We start from the raw sequence: 26,307 nt of genomic DNA, 5'->3' as shown, positions 1-26,307 counted from the left end.
GTGACAAAGCGAGAGAGAGCCAACCAGGAGAGAGGCTGTCTTGTTCCAGGTTCAGTTACAATCTGCAGTCTGTCTTCAAACTGTCCTGTGAGCACAATTCAAAACTCCAAGTTGGCCAGCAGGTTAGTCATGTGACTAAGTTTTTTTTTCAACAACATCCTGCACTTGTGGATTGCAAAGCTCTCGGTGGGGGAAGTGTAGAGCTGTCTCTTACAATGACAAGATGTGGATCACCATTGCCCAGTCCAATCTCTGCTAATTCAATCAGTGAGCAATTCTTTTGTCTCTCCGAGCACTGTCTTAGTATGCAAATGTCCTCCAGCCATGTGTCTGGTAATCTCTTGTAAACAAGTCCTTTCTTCACTCCAGCAACAGTTTAATATTAATGGTCATATGATGAAATTAATGTGCCTTATTCTTGACAGGTGGGGGTCTTCATGACACTGCCTGTTCAATAGTTTATTCCAGTAATTGCTCTAGTTTTTTTCTGGTATAATGCACTTTGTCATGTGCTTCCTGTTGTCCTGTGCAGGACAGTCGTACTCTCCTGACAACCTTCACTTTCTTCTTGAAACTTTTTGGTTCCTTTAATTATTCATTTTTCATTATTTAACAGTAAAGCACACACGTGTAACCCATAGGCCTACTTATCTTTAGCTTAAGCTTGCATTTCTGCAAAAGCAATCATAATCCCAACCACACTCTTCTAAAATTCTCAGGATGTATTTTGCATCAGTTGTGTTGGTTTCCTCTGCCAAGCTGTCTATTAACTGTTACCTGCGAAATGCCAATGCCATTGTACTTCTGGCTTTACTTTGTTACGACCAAGGCGGGAGGAGTGCACTGTTAATTCAGTCCTGCTTCTCCACAGGTCACAACGTATATTTAAATTTTCACACTTAATGAAACAATCAATAATATACTCTACTTTTCCCCAGAATAAGGTACACCAACCAGGTTTCTTTAATAAGCAACAAAACTATTTATTAACCAAGTCTAAATCAATAATTAAGTAAAACATACATACAAATTGAAATGTTAAAGCCCCATATTTATCCACTCTCACACAATCACACAATCACACACACACACACACACACACACACACACACACACACACACACACACACACACAGTTACAAATAGGCAGTTAATTACATTTTTTCTTTCGCTCTAATCAAATTCCCTTGTCTTTTCAGCCACCTGTCCATAACTATAATAGTGATTGAATTTCTTTCCTTCCCTTAAACCCTAATAATAAATGACTGCTTCAACAACATGGATTTTAAAGTTACAACAAAGAAGTAGAGTTTATTAACACAGTCTTAAACTCGGGAAGAGGTTTAACTGTGCCACGCACGCTTATAAACATTCAAGGAAAGGTTAAAGGCATTAAAGAAAGTCGAGGACATTTATTAAATAGAAACTTATCATAACTAGCTAATACGGATTTCAGTTAAAACAAGTGTCCATAAATATTTTTAAAAGGGTACAAAAGTTTGAGATCACCAATTAGAAATGCCGAATAGAGGAGGAGCAAATTCCTTTTTCTTTTTCTTGGCACTCTCAAAGGTAGTAATGGAGACAGCTAAATTGCTGATGTCACGGAGACAGAACCGGTAGAAATCAGACTTTTCTGTTACTTGCAGCTTATCTTGTTAATTTTACTTGCTGGATTTGTCAAAGTGTGGCTTCTCTTTTTTTTTTCTCATTGAAAAGGCCTTGGACAGCAGTCTATGCAGCTTCAGGCAGGCTCTGCCTTCTTGCCAGGAGATGTGTCTCCGTACATGGCAGCTGTGTAATGGAGCGGCTGTACTCACAAAGGGTTACAGTTTCCAGTCCACACAGGTTGGAAAGGGTCCTAAAGCTAGACCCTTTACAAATGGTTGTCCCACCTGATCTCTCTCCTCCATTTTGACAATCAGAACACAGAAGTACAAACTTAAAACATGCTGTATAAAATGGCAGTTGACATTAATACTCAAATGCATAACATAATTTACAAGAGGGTTTGCATCCATTCGTGACAACACGCACATACACAACTGGTTAACCTGGAAAAATAAAAGGGATCTTCGTTTACAGCTGTTACAAAGAAATAGATGGTATAAGAAGAAAAGCACTTGGGCTCAAAAGAAGGTATGGAAGGAAGTCCTTTGTTTTGGCGAGGTGTCCCAAAGGCGAATCAGCGGCTGTCAATGGGATCTTCCTAGAACAGTTCTTTCCAGGTGAAGTTGATGATCAGTCTGGATAGGCTTCCAAAAGATGCATCACAGAAAGCTCCAGTCAGGCTTCACAGCAGGAAGCAGCAACAAGATTTTCTTAGGTCTTATAGCAGCAAAGTAGCAGTCAAGGTTTCTTTAAATACAGGAGGAAATAGTAAAACTTGATGCACGATGTCTTTGAAGATGCAGGAATTCTTTGAAGAGATAAAAATATCCGCTATTTTCTCCTGGCAGGCTTGCAGCAACTGACATCTGTTTTTTGGCCAAACACCAACTGGCTTTTTTTTAACAGTTTGAAATGAAACTAAAACTGTTCAGCAAGTCCTGTGACATCTATAAATATTGACCTGTCATTTTCTCATCAACCCAAAACAACCCCTGCTGTTTTTACTGGAAGTTCAGAAATCTCCAGATGACTCAATGTCCATAATTCAAATATAAGTTCTTAAAGCATATTTTACAAAAGAAACAGAAGCAATCTCGTAACAACTTATGCAATGCTTTCCCCCCCCCCCCCCCCCCCCGCCCCCATCTAGACCTAGTAACATGTCGTTTCTCACAAGCCAAACAGATCAAAGCCTATGATTCCTACCTCTGTTATCCCACTTCTGACATCACTAAGATTTGATCATGGGTAACAAATTACTCAAAAGAGTTGAGGAGTCAAAAGCAGTTTAGTTTAAAAGTGGTTTATTGAGAAGCAACATTTCAAATACAACACATAATCAGAATAAACAAAGAACAGGACAGCACAGGAACAGGCCATTCAGCCCTCCAAGCCTGCGCCGATCTTGATGCCTGCCTAAACTAAAACCTTCTGCACTTCTGGGGTCTGTATCCCTCTATTCCCATCCTATTCATGTATTTGTCAAGATGCCTCTTAGACGTCGCTATCGTACCTGCTTCCACCACCTCCCCCGGCAATAAATTCCAGGCACTCACCACCCTCTGTGTAAAGAACTTGCCTCGCACATTCCCTCTAAACTTTGCCCCTCTCACCTTAAACCTATGTCCCCTAGAAACTGACTCTTCCACCCTGGGAAAAAGCTTCTGACTATCCACTTTGTCCATGCCGCTTATAACTTTGTAAACCTCTATCATGTCGCCCCTCCACCTCCGTCGTTTCAGTGAAAACAATCCGAGTTTATTCAACCTCTCCTCATAGCTAATGCCCTCCAGACCAGGCAACATCCTGGTAAACCTCTTCTGTACCCTCTCCAAAGCCTCCACGTCCTTCTAGTAGTGTGGTGACCAGAATTGCACGCAATATTCTCAGTGTGGCCTAACTAAAGGTCTGTACAGCTGCAGCACGACTTGCCAATTTTATACTCTATGCCCCGACCGATGAAGGCAAGCATGCCGTATGCCTTCTTGACTACCTTATCCACCTGCGTTGCCACTTTCAGTGACCTGTATGCCCAGATCTCTCTGTCTGTCAATACTCCTAAGGGTTCTGCCATTTACTGTATACTTCCCACCTGCATTAGACCTTCCAAAATGCATTACCTCACATTTGTCTGGATTAAACTCCATCTGCCATTTCTCCGCCCAAGTCTCCAACCGATCTATATCCTGCTGTATCCTCTGACAATCCTCATCACTGTCTGCAACTCCACCAGCCTTTGTGTCGTCCGCAAACTTACTAATCAGACCAGCTACGTTTCCTCCAAATCATTTATATATACTACAAACAGCAAAGGTCTCAGCACTGATCCCTGCGGAACACCACTAGTCACATCCCTCCATTCAGAAAAGCACCCTTCCACTGCTACCCTCTGTCTTCTATGACCGAGCCAGTTCTGTATCCATCTTGCCAGCTCCCCTCTGATCCCGTGTGACTTCACCTTTTGTACCAATCTGCCATGAGAGACCTTGTCAAAGGCTTTACTGAAGTCCATATAGATAACATCCACTGCCCTTCCTTCATCAATCATCTTCGTCACTTCCTCAAAAAACTCAATCAAATTAGTGAGTCACGACCTCCCCTTCACAAAACCATGCTGCCTCTTGCTAATGAGTCCATTTGTTTCCAAATGGGAGTAAATCTTGTCCCGAAGAATCCTCTCTAATAATTTTCCTACCACTGACGTAAGACTCACCGGCCTATAAGTTCCTGGGTTATCCTTGCTACCCTTCTTAAACAAAGGAACAACATTGGCTATTCTCCAGTCCTCTGGGACCTCACCTGCAGCCAATGAGGATGCAAAGATTTCTGTCTAGGCCCCAGCAATTTCTTCCCTTGCCTCCCTCAGTATTCTAGGGTAGATCCCATCAGGCCCTGGGGACTTATCTACCTTAATGCTTTGCAAGACACCCAACACCACCTCCTTTTTGATAATGAGATGACTGAGACTATCTACACTCCCTTCCCTAGGCTCATCATCCACCAAGTCCTTCTCCTTGGTGAATACTGATGCAAAGGACTCATTTAGTACTTCGCCCATTTCCTCTGGCTCCACACATAGATTCCCTTCTCTGTCCTTGAGTGGGCCAACCCTTTCTCTGGTTACCCTCTTGCTCTTTATATACGTTTAAAAAGCCTTGGTATTTTCCTTAATCCTGTTTGCCAATGATTTCTCATAACCCCTTTTAGCCCTCCTGACTCCTTGCTTAAGTTCCTTCCTACTGTCTTTATATTCCTCAAGGGATTCGGCTGTTCCTAGCCTTCCAGCCCTTACAAATGCTTCCTTTTTCTTTTTGACGAGGCTCACAATATCTCGCATTATCCAAGGTTCCCGAAACTTGCCAAACTTGTCCTTTCTCCTCACAGGAACATGCTGGTCCTGGATTCTAATCACTGACGTTTGAAAGACTCCCACATGTCAGATGTTGATTTACCCTCAAATAGCCACCCCCAATCTAAATTCTTCAGTTCTTGCCGAATACTGTTATAATTAGCCTTCCCCCAATTTAGCACCTTCACCCGAGGACTACTCTTATCCTTATCCACAAGTACCTTAAAACTTATGGAATTATGGTCACTGTTCCCGAAATGCTCCCCTACTGAAACTTCGATCACCTGGTCGGGCTCATTCCCCAATAACAGGTCCAGTACGGCCCCATCCCTAGTTGGACTATCTACGTATTGTTTCAAGAAGCCCTCCTGGATGCTCCTTACAAATTCTGCCCCATCCAAGCCCCTAGCACTAAGTGAGTCCCAGTCAATATAGGGGAAGTTAAAATCACCCACCACTACAACCCTGTTACCTTTACATCTTTTCAAAATCTGTCTACATATCTGCTCCTCTACCTCCTGCTGGCTGTGTTGGGAGGCCTGTAGTAAACCCCCAACATCGTGACTGCACCTTTCCTATTCCTGAGCTCCAACCATATTGCCTCGCTGCATGACCCCTCCAAGGTGTCCTCCCGCAGTACAGCTATGATATTCTCCTTAACCAGTAATGCAACTCCCCCACCCCTTTTACATCCCCCTCTATCCTGCCTGAAGCTTCTAAATCCTGGAACATTTAGCTGCCAATCCAGTCCTTCCCTCAACCAAGTCTCTGTAATAGCAACAACATCATAGTTCCAAGTACTAATCCAAGCTCTAAGTTTATCTGCCTTACCTGTTATACTTCTCGCATTGAAACAAATGCACTTCAGACCACCAGTCCCGCTGTGCTCCGCAACATCTCCCTGCCTGCTCTTCCTCTTAGTCTTACTGACCTTATTTACTCGTTCCCCCTCATTTATTTCACTAGCTGTCCTACTGCTCTGGTTCCCACCCCCCTGCCACACTAGTTTAAACCCTCCCGAGTGACACTAGCAAACCTCGCAGCCAGGATATTTGTGCCCCTCCAGTTTAAATGCAACCCGTCCTTCTTGTACAGGTCCCATCTGTCCCTGAAGAGATCCCAATGGTCCAGATATCTGAAACCCTCCCTTCTACACCAGCTGTTCAGCCAAGTGTTTAGCTGCACTATCTTCCTATTTCTAGCCTCACTGGCACGTGGCACAGGGAGTAATCCCGAGATCACAACCCCAGAGGTCCTGTCTTTTAACTTTCTACCTAACTCCCTAAACTCCCCCTGCAGGACCTCATCAATCTTCCTGCCTATATCATTGGTACCAATGTGTACCACAACCTCTGGCTGTTCACCCTGTCCGTTCAGAGACATCCTTGACCCTGGCACCAGGGAGGCAACATACCATCCTGGAGTCTCTTTCCCGTCCACAGAAGCGCCTATCTGTGCCCCTGACTATAGAGTCCCCTATAACTATTGCTCTTCTGCACTTTGTCCCTCCCTGCTGAACAACAGTGCCAGCCGTGGTGCCACTGCTCTGGCTGCTGCTGTTTTCCCCTGATAGGCCATCCCCGCCAACAGTATCCAAAACAGTATACTTGTTAGAGAGGGAGATAGCCACGGGATTCCTGCACTGACTGCCTGCCCCTTCTAGCGGTCACCCATCTATCTGCCTGCACCTTGGGTGTGACCACTTCTCTAAAACTCCTGCCTATGATGCTTTCCGCCACTTGCATGCTCATAAGTGCATCCAGTTGCTGCTCCAACCAATCCATGCGGTCTGTGAGGAGCTGCAACTGGGTACACTTCCTGCAGATGTAGTCGTCCGGAACGCTGGAAGCGTCACGGACCTCCCACATCTCACAGGTGAAGCACTTCACCCCTCTAACTGACATTTCTAGCACTATTTAATAAATAAAAGTAAATACTTATTAAATCCTTACTAAATTATGATACACTTAACGATATGGTTGCTAGTGCTGGATTCCTACTATAAATATTAAATGCTGACTAAATACAGTAATCTCTTCCCTCTGGTTTAGTTACTCTACTTATTAATTAGTTAATTAGGGTTATCATCAATTTTTATCCATGTTTTATTTTCAAATTCAGTACTAATTCCCTACCAGCCAATCAGGTCACAGCTTTCCTGTGACGTCACTTTTCAGTTTTTTTTTACCAGAGGTAAGTTTTTTTTTATACTTACCGGTCTGAAACTCCGCCCTCAAAGTCTGCTCCGTGAATGTAGGCCGCAAATCCCCGAGGTAAGTTTTTTATACTTACAGGTCTGGAACTCCGCCCTCCGAGTCTTCTCCGTGAATGTAGTAGACATATGACCCGTGACAGGTTTACTGGTTGCTGATCAGACGAATGGACTGGTCTCTGCTGCCTGCCATAACAATCTCTTCCAGGTTTTTCGGCTGATCAGGGTGTTACGACCAGGTGAGGAAGGGGTCTCAGGCTCCCCTTTCGCCCCTTCTCTGGTTTGAGAGCAACAGGGTTTATCCTGTAAACACAGTGGATTAACTTACCAACTCAGTGAGCACTTGCTCCTGTTACTCTAAATACAATTACAAATGAACCAATCAGACAGGTTTTCTTGAGTTTAATATCGTGCAGGGCCCCACCTGCCAAGAAAGAGGCATATTAATTTGCCACATGAACATTGATTTTAAACTGTTACTGGAGTAAAGAAAGAATTTTTTTTTTAAAAGAAACACCAGACCCTTGACTGGAAGACATTTGCATATTTACAGACAGTGCTTAAAAGGGACAAAAGACCATTGCCTGATACATTCAGTGCACAATGGACTTTTGATTACCAGACATTGAAGGTGGAGGATCTAGCATTCCAAGGTGACTGCTAAGATGGCCGAATGCACAAGCTGACGTGGTCACACCAGCTAGTCACATGAGTAACCTGCTGGGCCATCTTGAGTTTTTTGAATTTGAATTTGCCACAGAGTTTTGAACTGGGAGAAAGCTGCTTGCTCCTGGGCTGAGAAGACCTATCTTCTGTCTGCTCCCATATCTTTCTCACATAACTGAAACCACTGAAGACACGTGAACCCCAAGAGAGAAAAGTCTCCTACAGTGAACATGGTTGGCGCAGTGGTTAGCACCGCAGCCTCACAGCTCCAGGGACCCGGGTTCGATTCCGGCTACTGCCTGTGTGGAGTTTGCAAGTTCTCCCTGTGTCTGCGTGGGTTTTCTCTGGGTGCTCCGGTTTCCTCCCACAAGCCAAAAGACTTGCAGGTTGATAGGTTAATTGGCCATGATAAATTGTCACTAGTATAGGTAGGTGGTAGGGAAATATAGGGACAGGTGGGGATATTTGATAGGAATATGGGATTAGTGTAGGATTAGTATAAATGGGTGGTTGATGTTCGGCACAGACTCGGTGGGCCGAAGGGCCTATTTCAGTGCTGTATCTCTAATCTAATCTAAGAAAAATACAGAGCCCCAACGAAAAGCAAGATCAACCTGTAAAAAGACTCTACAGTGAGCTCAAAGAACCATAACAAAGTCTTCAGAGATTGCCTCAAACCTTTCCACTTCATTTTTCTTCTCTTTTCTGTGTCTATTTGCATGTGTATATCGCGTATGCATGCTCGCATGGGGTGTAGCTTGTATCCGAAGGCGTTAACCGAATTAGAGTTTGTTTGATAAATTTCACTTTTCTTCTTTAAACCTAAGAAAGCCTGTTTGTGCTGGTTTCTTTGCCTTGTAATTGGAAAGCGATGAACAAGGATTCACTAAGGGGAAGCTCAAAACATGATGTGTTTAAAATAAAACCCTGTTACAGTAAGACCAAGTGAAGGCTGAGAGGGACCCCAAGACACCTTTCTCACCTGGTCTTAACCTTAAACAAGAATGATGTAAGTTTATTAACCTTATCATTCTAAACTAGTTAAAATTACTAAAATGTGTGCCGCATCCATGCTCTCAGTCATACGAGAGGCACACACACACACGACTAGATAGAGGGGAAAAGTAGAGTTGGGAGGTTGAAGTAAAGTCCATAATAAATGGAATTCAATACTGAGTTTCCATGTCCTTTGTTGAAGTTAAAGTCTTGAAGTCCTTGCTGGGGCCCAGTGCACTATTCAGGCTTGCTTCTCTGGTTCCAGAAGGCCAGAGAGAGGCTGCTTCTTTGTTGGCTGTAAGGGTCTGTAGATCTGAGGTTTAGCTGCAGCCGAGACTCCCCTGGGACTTTGCTAGAGAAAAACAGAGAGATGCTTTCTTCTTGGAGTTCAGTTGCAGTCTCTTTTATTTCTGAGGCACAATTCACAAATTCATTGTTACATCAGCAGCTATGTCATGTGACCACCTCTTTGTTTGAAAGCAGAAGTTTCTGGAAGCTTGTTTGAAATTCAGAGTTCTTCAGGCATGATGGGGGCGGGGTGTTGGCTCTTTCAAAGTCAAAGGGTGTTGATGGCTTTTGATCACCACTATTGACAAAACTATTCTCGTTAATTGAATCAGAGAACACCCCCATTGCTCCAGCTAGACTGGGTAATTTGCCTCTGTCTTTCAGCCGGCCTTTGGCTTTTATATGCAAATTGTGTGTGGCTATCTTTAGCTGTTCTGTTCTGCTTTTTAAAAGTTAATTTGTAATGTCCAGTAAAAAGTCTCAAGCAGAGTTCCATACTACAAAATTAATATTTTACATTTGGCAAGTGTGACTTCCGTCACAAAGGTGTTAAACTGAAGTGAACAATCCTAAAGAGCCTTCCTTAATCTGTGCTTTTTCCTTCTTGACTGTCTGTTTATATACTTTATTTTTAGGGATTGATGGGTATCTCATGCCAATCACTTATTAAATTATAGCTTTCCATCCAATTGTCCAGTTATCAAGGGACAGGTACCCAAAGTAGAGCCCTCCCACTCCAGCCCATGGTCCATGAGGTCACCCCTCAGCATATTCATTGGAAAGATGTGGTTAATTTCACCCAGTTAGATGGGCATAAGGTTCCACATTATCAAGCCTGGCAATGCCTACACAGGGGCCAGCTTCTCTGTTGTGTCCTTGGTCAGATAACAGGCTCCCTCATGAAAACGTAAATCTACCTTGACTGCTCACCTGTGTCTATGTCAGATCTGGCAGGCTGCTGAAAAATTTGCCTTAATAAGGGAGAGAGAGGGAGCTATTTTTAAAATATTCAATTAATTTCTTAAGATTTTATAAGGTCAGTAGACAGCCATTTCTTGCAGCCGACAAAACCCCTGCCTTTGATGGCCTACCTTTTAGGATTTTAAATGAGTTAGCTACAAAATTAGTGAATGTTAGTTTTAATCTTGCAGAATTCCCTAGATTTTAGAATAGTCCCCATGGATTGGAAGGTCCAAATGTAGTCCCACTGTTCAAGAAAGTAGGGAGAGAGAAAAAACTGGGAACTATAGGCTGGTTAGCCTGACATCAGTAGTATAGAAAATGCTTGAAACTATTAAGAACTTGGTAATATGGCACTTAGAAAATCATGATATGATTGGGCAGAGTCAACATCAATTTATGAAAGGGAAATTGTGTTTGACATCTGAGTGTTTGAGTGTGTAACTAGCAGGGTCGGTAAGGGGGGACCCAGTGGATGTCGTATAATTGGATTTTTAAAAAGCATTTGATAAGGTGCCACATGAGATTATTTCATAAAAATAGGACTCATGGGATTGCGGGTAATATATTAGCATGGATTGAGGATTGGTTAACACACTGAAGGGTGACCAGAGCTGGGACCTGAATATTGAGGGTATTTGACATTTCGGAAAGACAGGAAGCTAGGAAAAGCTGGTGGGGTAGCTCTGTAATGAAGGATGACATTAGTACAGTGCAAGATGTAGAATATCAGCTTGCATAGAGATAAGAATTCGGTCACTTGCGGGAGTAGTTTATTGGCCCCCTAATAGTAGTTACACTGTCGGACAGAGTACACAGGAAAAAATAAATGGGGCATGTAAGAAAGATATTGCCATAAGTCATGGGTGACTTGAATCTACATGTAGATTGGGCAAATCATATTGGCAAAGGTAGCCTGGAAAATAAGTTCATAGTGTATTCGGGACAACTTTGAGCAGTACATTCTGGTGCCAACCAGGGAGCAGGCTATTCCCGACCTGGTAATGTACAATGAGACAGAATTAATCAAAAACCTCGTAGTAAAGGAACCTCTAGGTGAAAGCGATCATAACGTGATAGAATTTCACAATCAGCTTGAAGGTGAGGAGTGTGGGTCTATGACCAGTGTTTTAAACCTAAATAAGGGTATGAAGGCAGAGTTGGCTAAAGTGAACTGGGAAACTAGGTTAAAAGGTAAGACAGTAGAGATGCAGTGGCAGACTGTTAAGGAGATATTTAATAACTCTCAGCAAAGATTTATCCCAGTGAGAAAGAAAGACTCTTTTGAGAAGGATGCCTCATCCGTGGATAAATAAGGAAGTTGAGGATAGTATCAAATTGCAAGAAACACTGCACAATTCTGCGAAGATTCTGCAAGTTGGAAGATTGGACAGATTTTAAGAACCAGCAAAGGATGACGATAAAAAAAGGGAAAAATTAGAGTATGAGAGAAAGCTGGCTAGAAATATAAAAACAGATAAGTTTCTAGAAGTATTTAAAAAGGAAAAGAGTAACTGAAGCAAGTGTTGGTCCTCTACAGAGTGAGTTTGGGGAATTAATAATGGGAAAACAAGGAAATGGCACGAGTATTGACAGGTATTTTGCATCTGTGTACCAGATTTCACTGTACCAGACTTGGGTAACTTCCCAAATATACTTTAAAAATCAAAAGGTGAAAGGGAGGGAGGAACTTAAAACAATCGCCATCACCAGGGAAAAGGTGCTGGGAAAACTATGGGCGGCGCAGTGGTTAGCACTGCAGCCTCACAGCTCCAGCTCCCCGGGTTCAATTCTGGGTACTGCCTGTGTCTGCGTGGGTTTTCACCGGGTACTCCAGTTTCCTCCCACCACCAAAGACTTGCAGGTTGATAGGTAAATTGGCCATTATAAATTGCCCCTAGTATAGGTAGATGGTAGGGGAATATAGGGACACGTGGGGATGTGGTAGGCATATGGGATTAGTGTAGGATTAGTATAAATGGGTGGTTGATGGTCAGCACAGACTCGGTGGGTCGAAGGGCCTGTTTCAGTGCTGTATCTCTAAATTTAAAAAAATAAAGTCTGACAAGCCCCCAGGACCTGATGGCTTGCATCCTCGGTTCTTAAAAGAATTAGCTGCAGAGATAGTAGAGGCATTGGTTATAATCTTCCAAAATTCCTTAGGTTCTGGACGGGTCCCAGCAGATTGGAAAATCGCAAATGTAACATCTTTATTCAAGAATTCAATTGGTCTCCTTATCTAAGAAAGGATATAAATGCTTTGGAACACAAGAACATAAGAACAGAGTAGGTCATTCAACCCATTGAGGCTGCACCACCATTCATGGCTGATTATCCACTTCAATGCCTTTCCCCCACACTGTCTGCATATCCCTTTATGCCATTGATATTTAGAAATCTGTCAATCTCTGCTTCAAACATTCTCAATGACTGAGCTTCTATAGCCTTCTTGGGTGGAGCATTCCAAAGATTCACAACCCTCTGAGTAAAGAAATTTCTCCTCATCTCAGTCCTAAGTAGCTTTCCCCCTTATTTTGAAAATGTGTCCCCTGGTTCTAGACTCCCCACCCAGGGGAAACATCTTAGCTGCATCTACCCTGCCTATCCTGAAGCAGTTCAGAGAGGTTTACAGTTTACCAGACTAATGCCTGGAATGGGCAGGTTATCTTATGAGGAAAGATTGGACAGGCTAGGCTTGTATCAGCTGGAGTTTAGAAGAATAAGAGGCGACTTGACATGGTGGATGTGGAAAGGATATTTCCTCTTGTGGGAGAATCTAGAACTCGGAGTCACTGTTTAAAAATAAGGGGTCGCCCATTTAAGACAGAAATGAGGAGAAACTTTTTCTCTGAGGATAGTGAGTCTTTGGAACTCGCTTCCTCAAAAGGCGGTGGAAGCAGAGTCTTGGAATATCTTTATGGTAGACGTAGATGGATTCTTGATAAGCAAGGGGTGAAAGGTTATTGGGGGCAGGCGGAAATGTGGCTTTGAGGTTACAATCAGATCAGCCATGATCTTACTGAATGGCGGAGCAGGCTTGAGGGGCCAGGCAGCCTACTTCTGCTCCTTGTTCGTATGTAAGGAAGGGTGACAGAAAGCAAAAAATTATAGGCCTGTTAGCCTAATGCCTCTCATAGGAAAATTGTTCGAATTTGTTATTGAGGAGGTTATAGCGGGGTACTTGGGAAGTCATAATGGGATCAGGCAGAGTCAATGTGGTTTTGTGAAAGGAAATCATGTTTAACTAATTTATTAGAGTTATTTACAAAGTTAGGCGGCATTGTAGACAGTCTAGATGATAGCATAAAATTGCAAAGAGATATTGACAGACGAGGAGAGTGGGCAAAACTGTGGCAGATGGATTTCAATGCGGGCAAGTGTGAGGTTATCCATTTTGGACCAAAAAAGGATAGAGCAGGGTACTTTCTAAATGGGAAGAGATTAAGTACAGTGGATGTCCAAAGAGGGGTTCAGGTGCACAGATATTTAAAATGCCACGAGCAAGTGCAGAAAATAATCAAAAAGGCTAATGGAATGCTAGCCTTTATATCTAGAGGATTGGAGTATAAAGACACAGAGGTTATGCTGCAGCTGTACAAAACCCTGGTTAGACCCCACTTGGAGTACTGTGAGCAGTTCTGGGCGCCACACCTTAGGAAGGATATATTGGCCTTGGAGGCAGTGCAACGTAGGTTTACAAGAATGATACCTGGACTACAGGGGTTAAGTTACGAGGAGCGATTACACAAATTAGACCTGTTTTTGCTAGAATTTAGAAGGTTAAGGGGTGATCTGATTGAAATCTTCAAGATATTAACCGGAAATGACAGGCTAGATAAAGATAAACTATTTCCACTGGTTGGAGATTCTAAAACTAGGTGGCATAGTCTAAAAATTAGGAGCAGACCGTTCAGGAGAGATGTTAGGAAGCACTTCTTCACACAAAGGGTGGTAGAGGTTTGGTACTCTCTCCCACAAACAGCAGTTGAAGCTAGAACAGTTGTTAATTTTAAATCTGAGATAGATTTTTGTTAAGCAAAGATATTAAGGGATATGGGCCAAAGGCAGGTATATGGAGTTAGGCCAAGGATCAGCCATGATCTCATTGAATGATGGGACAGGCTCGAGGAGCTGAATGGCCTACCCCCGTTCCTATCTTCCTATGTTCCTAGAGTTCTTTGAAAAAGTAACAAGCAAGGTGGATAAAGGGGGAACCTGCAGATGTGGTGTACTTTGGATTTCCAAAAGGTACTTGATAAGGTGCCACATCAAAGGTTACTATCCAAGATAAGAGCGCATGGTGTAGGGGGTAACATATTCACATGGATAAAGGACTGGTTCGCTAACAGGAAGCAAAGAGTAGGAATAAATGGGTCTTTTCCAGCTTGGCAAGCTGTAACTAGTTGAGTGCTGCAACTATTTACAATCTAGATCAATGACTTGGATGGTTACTAAATTTGCCAATAGCACCAAGATAGGAAGGAAAGTAAGTTGTAAAGAGTCTAGAAAGGGATATAGATAGGTTAAGTGAGTGTGCAAAAATTTGGCAGGTGGAGTATAATGTGGGAAAATGTGAGCTTGTAAACTTTGGCAAGAATAGAAAAGCAGAATACTAATTAAACGGAGAGATTGCAGAACTCCGTGGTACAGAGAGGTCTGGGTGTCATGGTACTTGAATCACAAAAAGTGTACACAGGTACAGCAAGTGATTAGGAAGGCAAATGGTGTTCATTGCAAGGGGAATGGAATATAAAAGTAGGGGAAGTTTTACTGCAGCTATACAGGGCCTTGGTGAGACTACATCTGGAGTCTATGTGCAGTTTTGGTCTCATTTGAAAAAGGATATGATTGCATTAGAGGCAGTTCACAGAAGATTCACTCAACTCATTCCTGGGATAAAGGACTTGTGAAGGAATGTTGAACAGGTTCAGCCTTTACCCATTGGAGTTTAGAAGAATTAAAACATATAAGATCCTGAGGGGACTTGATAGAGTGAATGATGTTTCCTCTTGTGGGGGAGACTAGAACTAGGAGACCCAGTTTAAAAATAAGGGGTCTCCCTTTTAAGATGGAAATGAGTAGAAATTTTTTTCTGGGGGTTGTCAGTCTGTGGAATTCTCTTCCCCAGAAAACTGTGGAGACTGGATCATTGAATTTATTCAAGGTGAATTAGATAGATTTTTGATAACCAAGGAAGTCAAGCATCGTTATGGGGGCACACAGGAAAGTAGAGTTGAGACCCTAATCAGATAAGGCATGATTTAATCGAATGGCAGAGCAGGCCTACTCCTGTTCCTATGCTCTTAAAACCGAGAGTAGGAATAAACGGGACATTGTTGGGTTGGCAGGCTGTAGCTAGTGGGGTACTGCAATGATCAGTGCTTGGGTCTCCGCTATCTACAATTTATGTCAATGACTTAGTTAAGGAGAACGAGTGCAACATATCTAGGTTTGCTGACAATACAAAGCTAGGTGGGAAAGTAAGTTGTGAGGAGAATGCAAAGAGGCTGCAAGGACTATGGACAGGTTAAGTGAGTGGACAAGGAAGTGCAAGATGGAGAATAATGTGAAGTTACATAGTTTGGTAGGAAAAAATAGAAAAGGATAATATTTTTTAAAAGGTGAGAGACTGGGAAGTGTTGGTATTCAGAGGGACCAGAGTGTCTTTGTACACAAGTCACAATGTTACCATGCCTTTACAGCAAGCAATTAGAAAAGCAAATGGTATGTTTCCATTTATTGCAAAAGGATTAAGATATAAGGATAAAAAAGTCTTGTTGCAATTATAGAAGGCCTTGGTGAGACCATACCTAGAGTACCATAGACAGTTTTGATCTCCTTTCCTTAGAAGGCATGTAACTAAGGTCCACTGGACTGATTCCTGCAATCAGGGCCAGTACTAGGAGGAGAGATTGAGTAGAATGGGTCTATAATTCCTAGTGTATAGAAAAATGAGATGATTAATTGAAACACAGTATTCTTAAGGACAGGGTAAATGCTGGAAGGGTGTTTTCCCCGGCTGGGGAGTCTAGAACTAGTGGTCACAGTCTCAAAATAAGGGGTCAGCCATTTAGCACTGAGGTGAAAAAATTCTTCACTCAAAGGGCTGTTAATCTTCGGAATTGTCTACCCCCAGAGAGCTCTGGATGCTCAATCATTAAGTACAGGGATCAATAAATTTTAGGATACTAATCACAGAATCACAGAATAATATAGTGCAGAAGAGGCCCTTCGGCCCATCGAGTCTGCACAGATGAATTACAACACCTGACCTGTCTACCTAATCTCATTTGCCAGCAGTTGGCCCATAGCCTTGAATGTTATGACGTGCCAAGTGCTCATCCAGGTACTTTTTAAAGGATGTGAGGCAACCTGCCTCTGCCACCCTCCCAGGCAGGGCATTCCAGACCGTCACCACCCTCTGGGTAAAAAAGTTCTTCCTCAAATCCCCCTTAAACTTGTGACCCCTCGTAACTGACCCTTCAACTAAGGGGAACAGCTACTCCCTATCCACCCTGTCCATGCCCCTCATAATCTTGTACACCTTGATCAGGTCACCCCTCAGTCTTCTCTGCTCCAGTGGAAACTAATGTGGCACCCTTATTCAAGAAAGGGTGTAAGGATATTCCTGGCAACTACAGCCGAGTTACTTCAACATCAGTGGTGGTAAGGTTTAGAAACAATAATCGGGGGGGAAAAAATCAATAGGCACTTGGAGAGGTTTGAGTTAATTAAGGATAGCCAGCATGGATTTGTAAAAGACAGATCATGCTTGACTAATCTAATTGAATCTTTTGATGAAGTAACAGAGAAGGTTGATCGAGGGAATGCGGTAGATGTTGTGTTTCTGAATTATAAGAGTTTTTGATAAAGTACTACAGAAGGCTGGTTAACAATTGAGGCTAATGGAATAGGAGGATCAGTGTCTGATTGGATATAAAATTGGCTTAAGGACAGAAAATAGCAAGTCGTGGTAAATGGTTGTTTTACAGTCTGGAATATGGTAGACTGGTGTTTCCCCAAGGGTCAGTGTTAGGACCATTTCTTTGTTTGCTATATATAAATGACTTGGATCTTGGAATACAGAGTGGAATTTCAAAATTTGCCGATGGTACCAAACTTGGAGGAGTGGCAAACAGCGAGGATGATGTGCACTGCCTGCAACAGGACATAGATAGACTAGCAAAATAGGCAGACAAGTGGCAGAGGGAATTTAATGCAGACAAGTGTGAGGTGATGCATTTTGGCAGAAGGGATAGGGTGAGGCAACATAGACTTAATGGCACAGTTTTAAAGAGTGTGCAGGAACAGAGGGATCTGGGGGTTCATGTGCATCAGTCTTTGAAGGTGGTGGGACGAATTGAGAGAGTGCTTAGCAAAGCAAATGGAATCTTGGGCTTCAGAAATAGAGGCATAGTGTACAAAAGCAGGGATGTTATGCTGAACCTTTATAAATCTCTGGTTAGGCCCCAGCTAGAGGATTGCATCCAGTGCTGGTCACCACACTTTAGGAAAGATGTGCGGGTCCATGAGAGGGTGCCGAGGAGATTTACCAGAATGGTTCCAGGATGGACGCTTTTAGTTTCAAGGCGAAATTGGAAAAACTGGGGTTGTTCTCCCTGGAGCGAAGGAGTTTCTGGGGAAATTCGATAGAGGTGTACAAGATTATGACAGGCTTAGATAAGTTAGACAAGGAAAAACTGTTCCCATTAACTGTTGGTACAAGGGCTATGGGAGAGACAGATGTAGGGGGAATATGAGGAAGAACTTGTTTAAAGCAACAAGTGGTAATGAGCTGGAACTCGCTGCCCATGAGTGTGGTGTAAGTGGAGGCAATCAATGATTTTAAAAAGAAATTGGATGGACACTTGAAGGAAATAATTTTTTAGGTCTACGGGCATCAAGCGGGGGAGTGGGACTGACTGGTTTGTTCCACGGAAAGTCGGCATAGACTCAGTGTGCCAAATGGCCTCCTTTTTTGCCGTTAATGACTCTCTGACTATGACTGTAATGGAATTGAGTGATATGGGGATAATATATGAAGGTGAGAATGAGTTAGAAGATCAGCTATAAAGTTATTGAATGGCGGAGCAGGCTTGAAGAGCCAAATGGCCTACCACTGCTATTTTGTATGTTCTTGCATTTTTAAAGAGTCTATAACAAGGGTTTCCACTTTCAATTGCTAACTACTGACTCTTGCTGGAAGTTGTGTCTGTGGATATCAAGTAAGCACAGGATTGTGCTGGGATTTGACAACACCTATCCTCACCACCCCCGACCCCCCACCCCACAAATCCCCCAGCATAGCAGAATATCCTACCAACAGTCATCCTTTAGCATTTCAGTGAAGTGTCAATTTGGATATTTTCTATGATTCCACTAAAAGTAAATGATCTGTAATTTTTTGCAATATTAAATAATGGTCACTAACTTTTTTTATTTACAGCTGGAGATAGACAAACTGAAGAAAGCTGTCCTGTCTACGTGAGCTACATTTCATTCTATATTTGGGACAACTTACCAAGACTCAGTTGCTGAAAGTAACCAGGAAAACCAGTACTTTAAAATACCTTTCCCCTTTTATTATAATCATTGTCCTATATGAAAATGTCAGGTATTATGATATATCTTTATAAAGCTGGATATAATTGTATGATGTAAATTTTTCGCCAATATGAATTAATGAGGCCTTATCTGCTATTTTGCTGGATTTGCAGACTACACATTCGTGATGAATGTTTGGGTTTGCTTACTGTACTACTGAATCTGTATAAAGGGGTAAGAGATGTTTAATTTTTAATTCAGATGTAGTTTAATTTTTTAATGAATCCAAGCTGTTGTAGTTTCGCAAAACTGTATAAGATTGACATTTTTGTATTTTCCGCTAAATGGGAAAGAGCTTAATAGATCTTAGTTTTTTTTTCTCTACAGGAAAGGGAGTTTGATTTTGCTGTAGACAAATTATTTTAGCTTTCCTACCCAGGGTAAACACTATTGTGCCTGATTGAAGCCTGCAGATACAAGTATTAAATGAATATATAAAGTTGGCATTTTAAGGGGCAAAGGAATGTGAACTACAGACCAATTCCCTATGCAAAATAAAACTATGTATTTTCATATCGAAGGTTATATTATATAATTTAAATGGTTATTTACATTTTATTTGCAATAAAGGGAACTAATGGCCCTTAAAAGGGTCTATGGAAATGGGCAAGCACAGTTGTATCTTTAATTTGTTTGATGAATTATGGTTCAAGACTAGATTCTTTTTCCGTTTACCTGTGGGCCTCCCTCTGTTCAGTTAATATCGCAGATGTAATAAGGAACCTACATTTCTGAAGGGGGAGAAAGAACACCAAGTTTATTTGCATTTACATGAAGCCATTTGCTCCTACAGAGGTTTAAAAATAAGTGCTACTGGGGACTAATTTTCAACAGTTCTTTGCTGCAATAAAGCTCATAACAAATGATCAGGAATGGCAATCATTTATACATGTAAAAAATCAATTCTGATTTTCTTTCTCCTCTGTTAGACATAATGTAGTGCATTATGTAAATTTCATCACCCCTTTGTCAGCTATTCGTAACATTCCATTCCCTGTAAATCATTCAACTTATTTGTCCACTTATTTTCAGGTGTTACCTGATTTAAAAATAAGAAAAATTTGACAAATACATTTTTTATAATCCATGGCTAAACCTTTATAATCGAGATTTCTTACTTTGTTTACAGGTGATGTATGATACGTGCTTATTCTAAATGGTTCACAACCAATTTTTTTTTTTTAAAGCTGATCTAACTTTAAACAAAAACCTTTTCCTTTACAGTTTTTTTTTCTCTAACAAACAGACCTGGACTAATCTTGAAGAATTACTTTGAATTGTATAAATGCAAGATCATGAATTACTTCTGGATGTTAAGTTTCTACCTGTTTGTAAGGAACTACCACAATACAGATCATCATCCAAAAGGTTTCCTTAAATTTGTAAGCCTTTCCAATTAATATCATTTATAGGGCAGTTATGATTTCTCATAATTTGAATCATGAAAAATGTTTCGCAATTGAATTGTTAAAACAACCTACTTCCCCTGTCTCATCGATGTGACTAACCCCACAAACTGACACGAACAGTTGCTCTCCCTTGCTGATGTATCAGATTGTGCCTATCGCTTTCTTTATCTTAAGTGATGTGAGTAGGGAATAAAGTCAACAGCTGGTGCTCCAAACTCCCATATCGTACAGGAATGATGCATCATGGTCTCTCCCTATAAATAATGTTCCTGCTATTTGTTATGAAATGCAATAGCATTCTTTTATTTAACTTTTTATTGCTTATTTATATGCTAATGGGTAATATATTTTAAAAAGTTATCGAGTCCCCATCATCAACAGTCTAGGTGTGACTACCGATCAGAAGCTTAATTAGGTTAGTCATATCAGCACTATGGTTACAAGAGCAAAGTTTGGATATTCTGCGACAATTTATTTCACCTGCTCTTCTCAATGCTTATGCACCATCTACAAGGCCTTCTCTTTTGGCTGAGTGTAGCCGCAACAACATTCAAGAAGCTCTACATCGTCCAGGACAGACCAGTTTGATTGGCCTCCATGTGACCAAGCTCAATGTCCATCCTCACCAATCAGGATAAGAGCATTTGGCATTACAGTATATGAGCAGTTAGAGACATCACCGGTAGTAAGGGAGGAAAAAGGTGACTATGGTTTTCATAGCACTCCACGAATGGGATTTTTCTCATGTCATTTTGGGGTCTGTTATTGACTAGTTGATATAGATTGATTTGCTATGACTAGTCAACGACTGTACTATTATTCTGTCATGCAACTACCAGGATGATGGGCAAACTGGATAGATCTTGATCTTTTTAAGTAAACCAACTCCTATATTCCTACATAGAGTCGCAATATCATAGGAACTCTCATCACGTTAACGTTCCACTACCGCACATACCATCCTCACTTGGACATACATCATAGTTTCTTTCTCGTTACTGGGTCAATATTCTGAAATTCACTACCTAACACCACTGTGGGAGCACTTACACTGCAAGGTCTGCAGTGGTTCAAGGAGAGAGTCCATCACCAGCAACTTGGGGCAAATATTGATGGGCAATAAATGTATGCTTACCAGTGTTACTAAATCCTAAGAACATTTGAGTTAAAAGAAATCTCTTCAATTGTGGTAACGAAGAATGTGATGAAATTGCAGGATCCATAAATTGTTTATTTTCTCTGCATATTAAATTAAATGGCTTAATTCCTGGGCTGATTCACATATTTACCTATGCATATCCATAACACATACTAATTTGTATTTTAGTGCCTTCTGTCTTGTGACTAACAGAATGCCAGCAGAAGTAAAATGTTCCTGTTTCTAAGTGTTCCTGTACAATGTCCATCAGTGTGGAGTCTCATTCGTTCAGGTTATGAATTGTTGAGATTTTAAGCATGTCAAATTTTTAATTTTACATTTTTCCTTACTTTTGTTAACACCAGGTGAGAAGGGGTTTAAGGGTTCCCTCTCAGCCTTTGTCTAGTTTAACCGTAACAGGGAAAACACCGTATTTTTAGCTTCCCCTCAGTGAATCCTTGTTCACTGCTCCAATTGTAAGGCAAAGAAATCAGACAGGTTTTCTTAGATTTAAATAGGAAAGGTGAAAGTTTATTAATCTTAAACTTTAATCCGGTTAATGACTACAAATATGCGACACGACCACGCTAGCATGCATATGCAATAAATACACATGCCGATAGAGACAGAAAAGTAGAAAAGAATAAAGGGGAAAGGTTTGAGGCAATATCTGGTAGTTTTTTTTACTGTCCTTTGAGTTCAATGTGGAATCTCTGGTTGTCGGTAAGTCCTGCTATTTGTTGGGGCCCAGTTCACACTGCAGCTTGTTTCGGTGTTGCAGTCTTTACTCTCTTGAGGTTTACGTGTCTTCTGTGGGTCCGGTGGCTTGTGAGAAAATGAGAGAGAGACAGGCAGGAGAGAGGCTTCCTTGTTCTAGCTTCAGTTGCAAATTGCCTTCTGTTCCTTTCTGTGTGGCACAATTCAATTCCAAGTTGGCCAGCAGTTCAGTCATGTGACTAACTGGCTTAACCAGTTCTGGCTTTGTGGTATGTATCATCTTAGTCCCTGGAATGCGCTTCCTTACACCTTCAATGTCTGGTGATCAAAATTCATTTGGGTTAATTGGATTCAGGGAGTAGTGCTTTGTCTCCACAAGCACCGTCTCTTAGTATGCAAATGTCCTCCAGTCATAGGTCTGGTGATCTCTTTAACAAGTCATTTCTTCACTCCAGCAACAGTTTAAAATCAATGTTCATATGGCAAAATTAATATGCCTCATTCTTGGCAGGTGGGGGTCTGCATAACATTTTTCTAATGTCTTTTCCTTCAGTCAAATCTCCCCCCCAACTTATTTTTCTTTCTTTACCTGAGTTGAAATTGAATTCACCCACACCAATTCACATTCTTTTCCAGTCCTTCCTCATTATTTCTCTGTCCTTGAATCACATTTGTTAAGGATATAGACTTTGCTCCATTGTTCACCAAGGTTCCAGATACCTTGCTGAGTTAATATCAGCTCACAGTTTCAACAACGTGTGGGGACAATATTATAAATGTGCATGAACTAGTCTGGCTAACAGGGCATACTGTGAGCTGCCACACTCCAGAAAAATCTGGGCCAATACATCCACTGGAGGATATCCTCCCAAAGTTCATATATCTATGTGCAGATTTTAATAGTTATAAAGGAGATGAGAGCTTAACATCTATGATGCCATCATCTCTTTTGGTAGGACAACATTACTCTCCTAGCAGCATTAGCTTTTTAATTATTTCCAGAATTTAGAGACAGTATTATTGGTAATTTTGTTTAGTGTATGTGCGCAAAGAAGCCTCTGGACTCCAAGGGGTTGAATTTTTGCGGGGTGGGGGGGGGTTGGTGGTCCTGATTTTCTGAAGTAACTTGTGCAGTTGATCGCAGAAACCCTGGAGCAATTATGTAAATGGTTGGCTGTGATTTTTCTCCAGGGTTTCTACTAAAGTTACAATGGGGGAGTGGAAGAACCTGTGGAATTTACTGACCTGAAACTTGGATAATGTTACTGATCTTTTCAATATTTGTTACTGCAGTGAGAACTGAGTGAGTTTAGAACATTGTCAGAGGTGCTGTCTTTAAGGACCTGTCTGCCAGTTCAGGTGGACATGAAAGATGAGCAGGAAATTCACCTGGTGCTCTGGCCAATATTTCTTACTCAGTCAACACCATCACTAAAAAAGTTAAAGGTCATTGATCTCATTGCTGTTTTATGGGATTACACTGTACAAATTGGCTGCCCTCTTTTCCTACAAACAACAGTGACCATACATCAGATGAAGTACATTGACTGCAAAGTGATTTGGGGCTTATGGAGAGCATAAAGGCACTGTATAAATGCAATTTAAAAAAAAAAAACTTTTGACCTTTTGAAAATAATAGTTCATCAAAAATTGTTTCAGGTAGTGAAATATTGGAAGCTGCATCTCATTGCTGAAAAATTTCCAATGCCATTTCAAAGACTGACTTTCTTGGTTTTTGATATTTCGGATAGGAGAAATTTAAAAACACAATTTTCCAAGCTGTTTTAGTTCATCTGACCAAAGCATGCAGCATTTGGGTCACTTATGATAAATGAATGCATTATTAAGAGTATGAAAGATTGCTTCACAGAATTGTTACAGTGCAGCCCATCGTGTATTTTTTCTTCTTTCATGAGTTGTGGGCATCGCTGGCTAGGCCAGCATTCATTGTCCATCCCTAATTGCCCTTGAGAAGGTGGTGATGAGCTGCCTTCTTGAACCACTGCAGACCATGTGAGGTAGGTACATCCACAGTGCTGTTAGGAAGGACGTTCCAGCACTTTGACCCTGCGACAGTGAAGGAACGGCAATATAGTTCCAAGTCAGGATGGTGTGTGACTTGGAGGGGAACTTGCAGATGATGTTCCCATGCATTTGCTGCCCTTGTCCTTCTAGTTGGTAGAGGTCGCGGGTTTGGACTGGCTCTCTGAAAAAGCAATTCACACAGTTCCATTGCCCTGCCTTCTCCCTGTAACCCTGCACATTCTTCCTTTTGATAGACCAGTCTAATTCCGTTTTGATTGCTTCAATTGAACTTGCCTCCACCATGCTCTCAGACAGTGCATTCCAGACCTTAACCACTCGCTGCGTGAAAAAACTTTTCCTCGTGTCACTTTTGCTTCTCTTAACAAATACTTTAAATCTGTACCTTTTCGTTCTCGATCCTTTCACGTGTGGGAACAGTTTCTCTCTATCTGCTCTGTCCAGACGCCTCATGATTTTGAATGCCTTTATCAAATTACCTCTCAGCCTTCTCTTCAAGGTAAACAGTTTTAACTTCTCCATTCTATTTTCATAACTGAAGTTCTTCATCCCTGGAACCATTCTCGTGAATCTTTTCTGTACTCTTTTCAAATGCCCTCATGTCTTTCCTAAATGCAGCGCCCAGAACTGGACGCAATACTCCAGCTGAGGCCAAACTAGTGTCTTATACAAGTACAACATAACCTCCTTGCTCTTGTACTCTATGCCCCTATTAATAAAGATCAGGATACTGTATGCTTTATTAACCATGCTCTCAACCTGTCCTGCCACCTGCAATGACTTATGCACATATACATCCAGGTCCGTCTGCTGCTGCACCCCCTTTAGAATTGTACCCTTTATTTTATATTGTCTCTCCATGTTCTTCCTACCAAAATGAATCACTGCATGTTTCTCTGCATTGAATTTCATCTGCCACCTGTCTGCCCATTCCACCAACTTGTCTATGACCTTTTGAAGTTCTACACTATCCTCCTCACAGTTCACAATGCTTCCAAGTTTAGTATCATCTGTAAACTTTGAAATTGTGCTCTGTACACCAAGGTCTAGGTCTTTAATATATATCAGGAAAAGCAAGGGTCCCAACACTGACCCCTGGGGAACTCCACTACAAACCTTCCTCCAGCTGGAAAAACATCCATTGATCACTACTCTTTGTTTTCTGTCACTCAGCCAATTCCGTATCCATGTTGTTACTGTTACTTTTATTCCATGAGCTACTAGTTTGCTCAGAAGTTACTAGTTTGCTCAGAAGTCTGTTGTGTGGTTCTGTATCAAATGCCTTTTGAAAGTCCATATACACTACATCAAATGCATTGCCTTCATCAACCCTCTCTGTTACCTACTCAAAAAAACTCCAGCAAATTAGTTAAACATGCTGGCTTTCCTTAATTAACCTGTGTTTGTCCATGTGACTGTTAATTTTGTCCCGAATTATCTTTTCTAGATGTTTTCCCACCACCGAAGTTAAACTGACTGGGTTGTAGTTGCTGGGCTTATCTTTACACCCTTTTTTTGAACAATTCTCCAGACCTCTGGCACCACCCCTGAGTCTAGGGAAGATTGAAAAATTATGGCCAGTGCCTCCGCGATTTCCACTCTCACTTTCCTCAGTATCCTTGGATGCATCTCATCCGAACCTGGTGATTTATCCACTTTAAGTACAGACAGCCTATCTAATACATCCTCTTTATCAATTTTAAACCCTTCTAGTGTCTGAATTACCTCCTCTTTCAACATTGCCTGAGTTGCTGCATCTTGGTAAAGACATTTAATACCTCAGCTATGCCCTCTGCCTCCATGTGTAAATCCCCTTTATGGTCCCTAATCGACCCCACTCCTCCTTTTACCACATTTTTACTATTTATATATCTACAGAAAACTTTGGAATTTCCTTTAATGCTAGCTGCCAGTCTCTTTTCATGCTCTGTCTTTGCTTCTCTTATTTGCTTTTTCATTTCCCCTCTGGGCTTTTTATATTCAGCCTGGTTCTCAATAGTATTTTCTGCCTGGCATCTGTCATAAGCACACTTTTTCTTCTTTATCTTAATCTCTACTTCTTTTGTCAGGGAGCGCTGGATTTGCCCTACTTTTCCTCTTTGGGGGAATATACCTTGACTGTGCCCAAACTATCTCCTCTTTGAAGAGATAGTTCAGCTACTGGTTTTCCTGCCAACTTTTGACTCCAATTTATTCACCCCAGCTCCATTCTTACCCCATTGGGTAACGGGAAAAGAAAATGTGCCTTCTGTAGGAGACCATTTTAAGTATGAGTTCACAGGGTGTTTAGATGATTTATCATAGGAACTTGCAA

At 41.6% G+C, this 26,307-nt stretch overlaps 1 protein-coding gene across 13 annotated transcripts in view; it reads left to right on the top strand.

The window, feature by feature from the left end:
• Positions 1 to 26,307, top strand: part of opn5 (opsin 5) — a 473,827-nt gene that overhangs the window by 279,774 nt on the left and 167,746 nt on the right. For 6 of the 13 annotated variants that reach the window (XM_068024914.1, XM_068024940.1, XM_068024932.1 and 3 more), the window contains exon 2: positions 18,529 to 20,054. In XM_068024914.1, coding sequence (XP_067881015.1) covers positions 19,972 to 20,054 — 83 coding nt within the window. In that variant the 5' untranslated portion in view covers positions 18,529 to 19,971. Of the gene's footprint in view, positions 1 to 18,528; positions 20,069 to 26,307 lie in introns of those variants that run through there. The other 7 variants (XM_068024828.1, XM_068024818.1, XM_068024848.1 and 4 more) reach the window with 3 other exon arrangements.

This window comes from Heterodontus francisci, chromosome 3 (genome assembly GCF_036365525.1).
Source record: "Heterodontus francisci isolate sHetFra1 chromosome 3, sHetFra1.hap1, whole genome shotgun sequence".
Taxonomy (NCBI): domain Eukaryota; kingdom Metazoa; phylum Chordata; class Chondrichthyes; order Heterodontiformes; family Heterodontidae; genus Heterodontus; species Heterodontus francisci.
Note: the sequence above shows the minus strand (reverse complement) of the source record. Positions and strands in the feature narration are given on the sequence as shown.